This window comes from Salminus brasiliensis, chromosome 7 (assembly GCF_030463535.1).
Source record: "Salminus brasiliensis chromosome 7, fSalBra1.hap2, whole genome shotgun sequence".
Classification (NCBI taxonomy): Eukaryota; Metazoa; Chordata; class Actinopteri; order Characiformes; family Bryconidae; genus Salminus; species Salminus brasiliensis.
This window is the reverse complement of record NC_132884.1, coordinates 8,460,436-8,473,685: the sequence shown is the minus strand read 5'-3', so window position 1 is coordinate 8,473,685 and position 13,250 is coordinate 8,460,436. Positions and strand designations below refer to the sequence as shown.

At 44.4% G+C, this 13,250-nt stretch overlaps 1 protein-coding gene across 1 annotated transcript in view; it reads right to left on the bottom strand.

Annotated features, from left to right (window-relative positions):
* The window catches only part of asic4b (acid-sensing (proton-gated) ion channel family member 4b), a 65,027-nt gene extending 60,336 nt beyond the window's left edge, over positions 1-4,691 (bottom strand). Inside the window, exons 1-2 of the mRNA XM_072683716.1 lie at positions 4,645-4,691; positions 3,165-4,320 (exon numbers count right to left, since the gene is read on the bottom strand). Coding sequence (XP_072539817.1) covers positions 3,165-4,040 — 876 coding nt within the window. The 5' untranslated portion in view covers positions 4,041-4,320; positions 4,645-4,691. The remainder of the gene's footprint in view (positions 1-3,164; positions 4,321-4,644) is intronic.
* Between the last annotated feature and the right edge of the window lie 8,559 nt (positions 4,692-13,250).

The following is a 13,250-nucleotide window of genomic DNA, read 5'->3' as shown; positions in this document are numbered from 1 at the left end:
AAACTGAATGGAAGGTGAACATCTTGGTTGCTAACAATAACCATTTAGACATACAAGCCTTTTTGAAGGTCACAGTGTGTACGCTTTTGTATGTTTTGAAGATTTGAAAGCTAAGGAAAGCTATTGAAGAAATAAAGCCAACATCACAGCTCACAAAACATGTTCTGTGGTGAACTGCGTATGTGGTGAGCCTGAATACTGACCATAAACTGCTGCTGTGCTGTTTTTTAGGAGAACATGGATTCTCCTCAGAAAGCAGTGGACCCCCATTTTTATAGCCACTAAAACCTCTTAGGATCTACAAGATTCACAAAAACCATGTATGCAGCATACCATCATATAGATTTTCAGCCATATTATCCACTGCTACCTACAGAAGAGCGAGCTGTTTTAATAAAGTGGATGGTGAGTGTAGATAAGCAACCCGAGCATTAGGCCTGAATGTGCTTTAAAAAGTCTTGACTCACTCTTGTCCCAATGTATTCACTTCATCATTCATTAGATCAGCATGGCTCAGCGGGGCCAGGACTCCACCGGAAACCAGAAGGTATTTGGCTCTGGGAGTGACTGATGTCCCTGCTGTGTCCCTCTCTCTCTCTGCCCACTGCTGGTGTGCCCTTGAGCAAGCCACTTTAGCTTGAGTTGTTTCTAGAGTGCTCCAACAAAAACTGCTGCCTCTGATAGCCTGTGGGCCCACCATACATATCCACAGGCAATGCACGAAAGGCTAACAAATGTATCTAGGAAAAAAAAAAAACAGATTCACAAGGATTCATATTTTAAGAGCCCGGAAGTGTGCACTGGAGAGAACAGCTGTCCGTAACCTAACCGCTGAATGCCTTTCCATTCCGATCATGTTCAAGTAAATCTAATCCTGACAGGTGTCTTGCCGGGGATTTAGGAATAATAAGACAATACAGGGAGAATGTGTCACAGACGAGATTTCATGGAGTGCTGCTGAATTGAACAGTACAGCCAAACAGATCTAAACAATGAATGACAAAATCTCATACCACTATAATCCTGCGAGCGGATGAAGAGTGTGAAAAATAACAGATGCTGGACAAGGCTATAAGACATCAAGACGAAAGTGCACATGCACAAAGAGACGTACCCACAAATGTTTATTAAGAGATAATCATAGTGTTTTCACTGAAGCATCAATTTCATCACACTTGTGCTATAAATACTGGAATTTCAATCCCCTCATCTTCACTCAGGTGTCACTAACTCACAAACAAGCTTACATCTCCTACTTTGCTTCCCTGGTGACCCTCCTACCTAGAAAGCCCTACAGCTGAGAAACGAAGAAGAGCACACCAATCAACTCCTCATTCCATCTGCAGGAGGTCCCAAAAGTCTGCTTGGATACCACTGTAGGTTGCTTAGAGGTCTCAAAAAGGTAACCCCCCTAAACCGAATGGAAGGCGAGACTTCATTTGCACCAAATGTATCACGCACTTCAGTTTCCAAGGCTGTGCAGATAACTTGACGAAGACAGCCTGAGGTGCGTTTCTCTTCCTAGCTGTTTTGGTTAATGCAGGAATCGTGTCCCCTGTCCATCTCCTGCATATTTCATCGGTTCTGTGGCCAAAATAACATTCGCCGTCACGAGAGACAGACTGTGATATAACCGAAAGAGAAAGAAACGAGAGAGTTCAAGCCACAGAAGTGAGACAGCAGAAATGTGCAGGTGCCTAATGGCTTCTGTATTCTCGTAGCTTGCACTTCTACATTTAGCAAGTGGGTTCATGACGGTGTCATGGTTCCTGCAACCATTCTGAAAGAGAGGATGAAACTGGGACTTGGAGACCTAGAGGCACTAGTAAAAAAACAAAAAACAAAAACATCCCACCAACTTAATACTCAGTCTTGTCAACAGGGACTGCCAGGGACTGCGGGCCACATTAAAAAAGAACATTACACTGAGCCTGTAACTGTAATTGAGCCAAAATACTCAATTAATACATTTTTAGGGTTTTACAGTATCAGGCAGGAAAGTTCCTTGACATCAACAGAATCTGTGAAGGTGCCTTTGAATAGGCTGCATTCGTCTGGCTACTAGGGTTGTGTATTGACAAGAACCAGCCAAAATGGCACGTATCACGATACAGGGGTTATGATTCTGTATACCCCGATATACTGCAATTATTATTAATCAAATTTGAGGAAAACTGACGGTATAAAAACACACTGTTCTATGCATATGCATATCTGAGCAAAGGGAACGTCTATTGTTTTGTAGTCAGAACAGTGGGATCTGAAGAGTGTACAACACTTCTATCTGGTGGTTGGGGTTTAAAAATAACCCAAAATGAACCACTGTCTCCCACTAATCATGTGTAACATGTAAACTATTCATTAAAATTCAATACAGTATTGCAAAACATATCACGATACTTCAATATATCGATATTTTTCTACATCCCTTATGGCTACATGTAATTTATTTAGGTCTTTAAAACAACATTAGCGTTTACAAAGGCTTCTTTTAATCGTCTTTGTCATTTCACCCCAATAGTGTTATGACATCTGACATTTCTTGGAATTAGTCATAATGAGGCCTCATTCATACCTGGTATTTAACATGCGTCTCAGGCATGGCGCACATTAACACAGTCAGTCCCACTGCTGTTGTTTTGACACTGAAATGGCTAGTGAGTCCTTGCTTATGTTCCAGTACAGGCTGTTTGAGATTACTCAGATTGCGTGGCCCAACTTATTAATGACCGGGAGGGGATTTATGCAATTTCCATCTAGGGCAGTAACATGGTTGATGCAGGCAGTGCTTTGCAGTCAGGGACGCAGTGTGCACTGGTGTTCACGCTGCAAGAATAATGTGGTTGGTGTGGTGCTACAGATAACAGCACTACCTTTTCATGAGCTAGCACTCCATGTGGGACACTGGGATTTGATTCCCAGTCTGGGTGACTATGCAGCTACACCAATAAGACTCCTGACACTACATTCGTCCACCTATGTAACACTAGTAACCATGTAAGTGACTCTGGATAAGAGTGGCGGCTAAATGCCATAAGTTCGAATGTAAATGTGGTCACCTACAAAAACACCTGTCCACCAACAACACTTAACAAGAACCTTCCAGCCATTCAGTGAGAAACAACACACCCCCACAGCAAATCTGTGGAATGTGCAATACTCACCACACTGAAGTCATGTACCGAGCAATTCTGCCCACTGAAGTTGCAGCTCTTCAGCATGTCCTCCAGCTGGTGGCCTGTGCGCCGGAAGATGTCCAGCATGTCCGGGGGTGGGTACTGAAGCTCTCCCGGCCGGTGCCCACCACGGCTCTTGGGTGGCAGTCCCGTGAGGTTGGCTAGATGATAGATGTCTGCGTCTGTAAGCGCTGAGAAACGGAAGCGGTTGACGTTGCAGAGGGTGACCGCAGGGAAGGTGAGCTCACGCCGGCTCTCTTCACCCAGGGCAGACAGGTGCGGATGCTCCAGGTAGGCGGCAGTGCTCCGGGATGCCTGGTACAGGAAGACTGCCAGGGATGCCAGCAGGGCAAGCGCCCACAGGGTCTGCCTCATTCCTACCCGCCCCGACCTGGACGACCCCAGTGCCTGGGCCAGGCCGTGCAGGGACGAGGAGCTGGCAAAGGCAGCCAGGTCTGCCACACCTCCTCCTCTGGGTCGACTAAGGTGTTCGTCCAGTGTTCCAGCACCACTTCGTTTGGACGTGGCCGCCTTGGCCTCATCACCTTCGGCGAACTTAATCTTGCAGACAAACTCAATAGGCATGTGGTTCGCCAGGTCTACGCTTGCAGAGCCTTCAATTGAAGGCTCTGGACTCTCCTGCTGCTCTGTCCTCTTCACCTCCTGCACTTTCGGCACAGCTCCGAAATCACTCGGAATATTTGTCAGTGTTACCGGTCTACGTCCTGCAATCTCACTCTTTGCTGAATGACACCCGTTACAGTCGTCACCCCAGCACTTTCTCTTCGCCGGCACACTTCGGACTCCTTCTCTTTCCTCCCTTTTGCCTAACTCTGACCTCTCAGCTTCTTTCGCCTCTCTCATTAACAGTAAGCTTCTCTCTCTCTCTCTCTCTCTCTCTCTCTCTCTCTCTCTCTCAACACCCTCACCTCATGTGCTCTTTCTCTGCTCCTGCTTTGTGTTTAGGTTCTTCTTCCTTGCTCCGTTCGCAACTCTAGTTTCAGAACTCCAGTGAAGAGCTGAAGGTACTCAACTGAAGGAACGAAGCTTGGAAAAGGCTCGTAGAAAGTGAAGAGGCGCCTGGTCCAGTGCCTGACCAGCTGCGAGGATGCTGCAGGCTCCGGAGTTAGAGTGTAAGCGCGAGCTGGAGACAGAGAGAGAGAGAGAGAGAGAGAGAGAGAGAGAGAGAGAGAGTGTGCAAGAAGTGAGCGGCTGCTTTGCTTGTCAACTCAGCTCCACATCTCTCTTCTGCTGCTCTCTGCCTCTGACGTATCCACTGCCCAAAGTCCTCTCACACTCACATTCACTGAGAGAGAGCAGAGAGAGAAGGCAACAAAGAAAGAGAGAGAGAGAGAGAGAGAGAGAGAGAGAGAGAGAGAGAGAGAGGGAATGCAAGAAGGAGATTACACACAGAGTTAAGAAGGAGAGAGAGAGAGAGAGAGAGAGAGAGAGAGAGAGACAGACAGACCATGTGATTACTAGCTGCGCTCTCTAAGCACAGCAGACTGGTACGCGGTGGAGAACTCCTCTGAAGGACCAGATACAGAGGAGAGGAGGGAGGAGAGAGGGCTGAGGAGGAGCGAAGGGAAGGGAAGGGAGGAAAGAAGGAGAGTCATTTAATATTACATGAGGGGAGCAAGCTGGGATTATTTCCCCCTCAGTGGAGAAGACCTCACCCACCTCCAATGAGGCTTTTATTTGCCAAGCAGCGGCGGGTTATTACATGCTCTTAGAGGTCTCTCGCTCCCTTCTTCACACATGTGCACACTTGCTTTTTTGTGTACTTCTCCTTCTCTATTTCTCTCTGTCTCTCTTCATTTCTCTATCTCTATATCTCTGTATGTCATTATGGCAACCCTGACTGGGTGCCTGGAGTAAAGTAGGCAGGTGTATGTGTGTATGAATGGAGAAAAACAAGGTTTTGTGGAGGGTGTGCTGGAATAGTAGGGCTGAACTGTGCTAGGAAAAAGTTTTGCTCTGAAAATGTGCTCCCAAGATTATTATTTTTTTGGTCAGAACAAAAACGTATGCCTGGATGACATCTTTTTTGGATAGGTCAAAGCAATAAAGAATAACTTTTAGAAGTCCAAGGTTAGTGAAATTAAATATTGCTAAAAAAATGTGTCACAAATTAAATGAAACTCTAAGCAATTAAAAAAAATGCCTCACACCAGACTACCTCCTATAAGTGCTTTTTAGTTGTTCCTAAAGCATGAAAAAAAACCCTTTGTTTAGTTTACAACTCTGCTTTGCATGTCTATAGTCTACAACCCCTAGCTTCGGGAGCATTGCAACTGATGTGGGGAGTCCTAGTAAGGGGTTAATTGGGTGGGTTAATTTAGTAAAAATGTTTTGAGGACAGAGGTCCTGTTTTATTTGGGCTAAAAGCTAATATAGCATTCTACAATAAGAACCTCATACCAGCAGTCAAACATGGTGGTGGTAGTGTGATTACATGAGGATGCTTTTTTCAGTTTTGGGGCATGAATGACTTGCCATAATTTAAGGAACCCATAAATTCAGCTGTCTACCTTAAAATACTGAAGCAGGAAATCCGGTCCTCTCTGAAGATCAAGCACAATTCGGTTATGCAGCAAGACAGTGATCCAAAGCACAAGATCAAGTCCACCTATAAATGGCTCAAAAGGTGGATGTTTTTTTTGTTGTTGTTGTAGTTGTTTTGTGTGCATGTTTGTGTGGGTTTTTGTGAAAAATCCTTATTTATAGGAAGTGTTTAGTTACAGTTGTTGCTGTTAAAGATGACAAACAGTTGCTAGGTTTAAAGGAGCAATTGCAGTTTTACATGTGTAATAGGGATACTGTAAAACTGTACAGTAGTTTCTCACAGTGTACCTTTTACTGAATATTGGCACGTCTACATTCAATATATTGAAAACACGTTAGGTAATCCTTCAGGTGACATGGTTAAAAAGTGCCCGGCTCCATTTTTGGCCAAAATGATTTATGTTGGTCAGCTTGATTCGTGTGTTTGGTCAGGATGCTCACAACACACCACACAACATGCAGTGGTTGCATAGTGGCTCATTTACGTATTGCACCCTTCTGCAATATCAGTATTGCAAACGCTGATGTCACGGTAACGACTGAAGGAGACTGTGCCGCCTTAATGCATAAATACCTGAATATGTATATGTACTTTGGAAGTGTGTGTGCGTGTGTGTGTCCACGAGAGAGACAGAGAGCGTGGCACAGAGAGACTAATGGTGTAGGTAATGAAGACTGAGAGAAGTGTAACGAGCACTGGGTGACTCCTGATGATCAATCTCCCTCTCAGGCAGAGACTGACAGTCTATTGATCAGACTGGTGCGTGAAGGAAGTGATTGAGGACCGTGACCCTGCTGCTCCGTCTGTAAAACACACATACACACACGCGCCGATCAGAGGAACAGTCAGCGGCGGGATGTGTTTATTCTCTGCTGTGTGGGTCCCATCACGAGCACATTTACGCCTCCCATTCATCATAAATGATAGATGTCTGTGAAGGCCCGCCATACAGAAAAAAAGATGCATTGTGATCCATTAGGTTTCTTTCTTGGATAAATGTGTGGTTGTCCTTCGTGTCACCCGTCACGTATATTTTAGGGAGCTGAATAAGCAGTTGGACTGGTCTCTGTGTCAAGAGGTAAGAAGCGAGAGATCTGACGCTGTGTTATTTTTTCCAGCTTGGAACAGAACTTCCTGTGTTACTCACAGCTCCTAAGTGCTTTTTGTACAACTCAGAATTAACCTCCCAGGGGGCAAAAGACAAGAACTTGACACATGACTGGCGCTTTGCTTTACTTACAATGGAACACTTTACCTTTGCAGTGTACTAAAGGATGCTTACCTGGAAACTCTCTACAGTCCTCATGGTCTTTACATTCAGCGGGGTGTATAATACACAGTTATTCCACGGCAACTAGTGCAAGTGATGTAGTGAAATTGAAATTCTCAAGGCATCGTTTTTCAGCAGTGCTTGAAGTGGAAAGAAAAGTGCCAGCACTCCCTTTATTTACAAGTTGACCCCACCCCTAAAATCTGTAGGCTCCTAGTGGCTCAGCAGTGTATTACGCTGCAGCTTGTTTTAAACCTGAGCCATCAGCATTGCCATCAGCAGCTATAATCCATGAAAGCACAATTGGCCAGGCTCTCTCCAGTGGGTAGATGGTGATCTCTTCCCTCATCACTCTTACAGCAATGCTGGCCAGCACAGGCAGCTATTTGCTGGTGTGGAGGAGATGGGGACCCAGCACTTTCCTCTGAGCGTGTGGGGTGCCAGCGATGCTGCATTGATGGCAGCTTGAAAAGAGGCAGTGGCTGACTTCACATGTATTGGAAGTCCTTACCCGCCTAGTGTCGGGAGCATTGCTAGTGCTAGAGGGAGCTTCGAACAAATGGGTTACTTGGCAGATTTTTATGCAATCTAAAAAATACCTAAATAGTCACCTGCTAGTGAAATATCCTGTGTGTAACAAAGATTTGATCACTGACTGGAAACTATTTGGTCTACTTGGGTCTCTAACTGATTTGTCTGTATTTACCTTGGCATTTAAGCATTTTTAGGCTGCAGGCTAATCTCCGGATACAAAAATGTTGACTGTCTTGGGCCCCCTGAGGGATGGTTTGAGAACCCTGGATCAGAGGTTCCCAACCCTGGTCCTGGAGGACCCACTGCCTGGCACATTTAAGGGTTCACCCTGCTCCCAACACGCCTGATCCAGCTAATCGGCTAATTAACAAGACCTTCCTTAGTTGAAGGCAGTGTGATAGAGCAGTTAGACAACTAACATATACAAGGCAGGGGGTATTCCAGAACCAGGGTTGGGAAACACTGGTCTAGATCAGGTTCCATTCTAATAATATGGAATAATGTAGGGGTGTAACATTGCCAATGCCATTATCTGTTGCTGTATTTGTTTAGCACTCAAAATTTCTGTAATTGTGTCAGAAACTGTGCCATATTTACAATATATGGCACTATTTTATGGTCCCAACAGTTAGTAGTAGTGTCTAAAAATGCTGCAGGACATCTAATGCACTCTACCATGCTCACAATGCACTGCCGTGTTCGTTTAGAAGATTCACGACTGCCGGTCAACAATGGCAACGTCTCCACAGAACTACTTGCACCTTGAGGACTGTTGTAAATGTAAGTAGGGGGTTTATTGAAGAAATATATTCCCCCTTTAAAGCCTTTTCTAAAATAGAAGTTTAGGGGGTTTATCAATAGAGTTGTTAGCATTGTGCCAGACATCTTGTCAGACTGCACATCACTCAAGACTGATGCCATGAAATTGGGGTTCTTTAGGGTGTTTCAGCTGAACAGCAATGAACAAGGCTCAGTAAATCAGTTCCTTAATAAAGTGCTCTGTACAGTGATCCAGATTTCTTACTGTGTGGAACAGAGATTACAGGACCATGTTGTATTTTTATATTATGTATATGTTTGTCATAGGGATGTTAGAGATGCATGAGTAAAGGTCTCTTGAAGTAAAGATCATATCTCTATTGCAAAAATTGTTCTTTATGGAATCAAAAGTGGTTCTTCTATGTCATCGCTCAAAGAACCTTTTGTATGTGTAATATTAGTGTTTTATTGAGGAAATAAACACTTACTGTGTTTATAAGTGTAATTTGTTTGTTTGTCGAGCTGCAGCTTGGCTAGGAAATGTTCAATCAAATTAAATGAAAGCACATTTCCTGAGTGTATTTGTGTATTGAATACTTGTGTATGATGTTATTTTGAAGCTCAGAAATACAATGCTTAGGTCAGGCTACTGGACACAAGCCACTGAAGGCTGTCTATGTCCAAAAACGTACTGAAATATCCCTTCCTACATTTTGCTGGATCTGGTAGCCTTGTGAATTCATATGCTATTCGGTTCTGCCAGCATATTTACTGAGGCCAGGGGATACAGGTCAGGCAGAATCAGAGAAGGCAGACAGGCTGCAGACGCAGGTGCACAGGTGCAGGAGTTTAAAAAGAACACAGAGTGACTCTGGAGATCTTGCCTGGTTTGGAGTGGGTTTAAAACTTAAGTATTTAAATGATCCTATTGATCATTTCTATTTAGTTACATCCTTAGAATAAAGCCTGCTGCATATTATAGATATTTTCTGCCAACAGATCTATGAAGCAAAGCAAACAACAACATCCTGCTTTATAGTTTTTTGTAAAAAAAACAAATTGGGCCACAAACTCTCAAAAATGCCCTTGTAATAATAAGTGAAATGTTCTGCCTACAAATAGATTAAACAACAAAGAATCTATTCAGGCCAGTGGTTCTCAAACTGGCCCTTAAAGACCTCTAGACAGATTTTGCTGTTGCAAATTGGGCTGGAGTCTAGGGGTCCCTGAAGACTAGTTCGAGATCCACTGATTTAGGCTTTATTAATTTTTGTACAAGGCTTTTGCCCTGGCGGAACTGGGATAAAGAAATGAGTGTCACGTTTTATCCCTGCATGCTCTGTGTCATGTATAAAATATTGATTAGGCCCAGCTGACCTTTGCTGTCAAGATAGCCAGAGAAGAAGGTCTTAGTGACCATCAGCAGCCGGAGTCTGAGAGAGCACAATCGGCCTTGCTTTCTCAGGAGTGGGTTGATGGCACTTCCTCCCCACATCACTCCATGTGTGATGTTTGTCAGCACAGGAGGCTGTTAGGTGTTGGCTGCTGGCTGCCTAGCAATACTGCCTCAGCATTAGTTTGAAAAGAGGCGGTGACTGGCTTTTATGTTTACGGGAACAGGGATTGGGTAATTGGCATTTAAATTTGGTAGAAAATAGGGTAAAATTAGAAATACATTATTTTCAAAAATTAAATAAAAGATGGTTCGTTATTGGGACATGGGTTAGCAGGAGTTTCAGTCACAACGACTGCTCAACTAACCAGTGTTTCAATAGGATTAAGGGTATTATAATGGGCTGCAGTGCACAAACCCTTCATTACAAAGATGCATGCACATTTGAGAACTGCAAGCACTCGTCTACAGAGCTGTGGAAAACCTTATCTGATCAGATAGGAGTCATCCTTTGTTTGACCCGGGTTCTCCACCAGTGGGTGAGTGCATGTACAGAGTACACAGTACAGGTCTGAATGCTCGATATCTACACTGAGGTGGTTTCTTTAAATGGGGGGAATTGTGCTGGCATGATTTGGGTCTACTTGTATGTTACAAGGGAAGGGTCACTGTAAATCAATGCATTGTGACTTATTGTGACTAATTATCTTTACCGTCAGATCAGACATTGCTACACTAAAAGGGGTGCTCTCTTCCACTTGCACTTCTGAGTTGAGCAAGATTAAAAGTTCACATCTTAAAAAAAAAAAAATTACCAGAGCTTTCCTCAGGAATAGTTGAGCAGTCTACGCTTCCCCTGTAACTGCCTCTCAGCCACCATAGGTCACTCAAAAATGTTGAGATCCTCTCAGTCACTGAAGACACTTTTAATATTTATAAAGACATCCAAGAAGAAGAAGGAGCAGTCTGTCATGTGTCTTTACTGTCTGGTGTACCACAGCGAAGAGGAGCATGTTAGCATGCAACAAAAGTCCCTGACAACGCCGAGGGAATCTTCAAGTCTCACCGACTCACTCATGAATTATTAAACCCCCCTCAGGTAATGACACTGCCAGCCACACACTCACAGAGAGAGAGAGAGAGAGAGAGAGGGAGGGAGTGAGGGAGGGAGGGAGGGAGAGAGAGTGTGTGAGAGAGAGAGAGAGCTTGAGAAAGATTTGAGATGAAAGTAAGTGCTGTGTGACTTCTCCTCAGAGCTGCCCCGATGCTGTTTCACTCATGGTGCTTCCACGCCTCCATTCCACTGCGTGGCTCTGAGTGACAGGCTAATTGGGCTGCACTTTACCGAGGAGCCATAAAACCCTCACAATCTCACACACACACACACACACACCGGCCTAGCCGCAGCCACTTATCCGCAACACCTGTTCTGAAGCACACCCGCCATAATTAGCAGGAACACACACCACTGAAACTTAAAGGGTATCAAGTACACAGAGCATTAGAACTTAACGTTTTTTTCAATGGAGATTAGATGATAAGCATCAAAACTGCTCTGTGCCGACAATGTCACTGTTTGCTGTGTGCCGCTTCGCACTGATTCCATGCTACATTGAGCGTGTCGTTCGGATTTGCTGGTTGGGCGATCCATTTTGCTACTTTGCTGAGGCCTTCAAACAAGAGCGTGCAGCTACTTGCTTCCTGTGCACTATATGCCACCCAAACCATGCATACCTTCTCGCCAGTGTTCTTTAGACTTCATAAATAATTGACATCTTGAGGAGATAGCAGGGCGCTAGGACATGGGAAAGCTGCTATTTTATTCATTTACATTTACATTTTTGGCATTTAGCAAATGCTCTTATCCAGAGCGACTTACAAAAGTGCTTCACTGTTTACTCAATAATAAGCTTAAGCTAGTTTGAATAGACTAGAGTTCAAATATACCTCTAAGTTTAGACACCACTAAACACAAGTCAATATTGAGACCATACTCTCGGAAGAGGTGGGTCTTCAGTCTGCGTTTGTTCACCACTTTGATGCCAGGAAATAAAAAAGTCTGGATGCCTGGCAGGTCAGGCCAAGCCATACTTACAGCTCTAAGGTCTCTTGGTGCAGATCGGCTTTTGACCATTGCCATCAAGTACAGAGGAGCTGGTCCAGCCTTGGTTTTGTAGGCCAGCATCAGAGTTTTGAATCTGACGCAGGCAGCAGCTACAGGAAGCCAGTGAAGAGAAAGCAGCAGAGGCGATACATGGTAGAACTTAGAAACACTGAAAACAACCCGTGCCACTGCATTCTGGATTAGTTGCAGGGGCCTGATGGTGCGCAAAGGGAGACCAGCCAGAAGGGACCCAGCACTGCCTCAGGAGCTGAGAGAAGGACAGTAAGCAACTGCTGAGGCTGTGACAGGATGTTGGCTAAAAGCTTACAGAGATCAACACGATTAAAATATTATTCTCACATTGTAGACACTCCCACAGGTCACAGGTCTCCTTCCACAACTCAAATCTTAATTTAACCCCTCTCACAACTTAGCAATTTAAAAACTGATAAGATAGCAATGGGAACCTGAAAGGATGACCAAAGACATGTTATTTGAACTGGTTTAACTACTGGTGAAGTAACGTTTACATTTACATTTAGGGCATTTAGCAGACACTCTTTTCCAGAGCGACTTACAAAAGTGCTTTGCTATTTACCCAAGAAAAACCTCAGCTAGTTTAAATAGGCTAATAATTCAAAGATACCTCTAAGCTTAGACACTACTAAACACAAGTCAGTAAGGTGACCACTCTGCTATTCACCCAAGTACTCTCTGAAGAGGTGGGTCTTCAGTCTGGGTTTGAAGACAGCGAGTGACTCTGCCGTTCGGACACCCAGGGTAAGCTCGTTCCACCACTTTGGTGCCAGGACAGAAAAAAGCCTGGACGCTTGTCTTCTGTGGATCTTAAGGGATGTCGGGTCGAGCCAAATCATACTTGAAGCTCTTGTTGCTGATCGGCTTTTGACCATTGCCATCAAGTACGGAGGGGCTGGTCCGTTCTTGGCTTTGTAGGCCAGCGTCAGGGTTTTGAATCTGATGCGGGCAGCAGCTACAGGAAGCCAGTGAAGAGAATGCAGCAGTGAAGTGACATGGCTACATTTATGTGTATCTGTACCTAACTGATACCACGGTTCACCGAATATAAAATACATCGTAGACTAACTTTATAGGTATGTGCGAAGACTGATGAACAGCTTTGCAGCATAGAGAGAGTGTTTCATGTGATACTAGCTCTACCATTTATTGACAATCGTTAACTTGTGCTAAGAGAGAATCTCCACCTTATAGCTGTGTTGAGGTGTTCATACTGAATCAAGCATCACACAAAACACCTCCAATCCATTGTCATTCCAGCTTGTCTAGTCCTTGTAGAGAAGTATTGCCAGTAGAGACAGGACTCTCTGGAGCAGATAAATATGATCCTCTTGGCATCATGCCCAATGCCAGGCGTGGCCTAGAGGGGTGTAAAGCTCCCCAGCATTGAGCTGTGGAGTAGTGGAACTGTG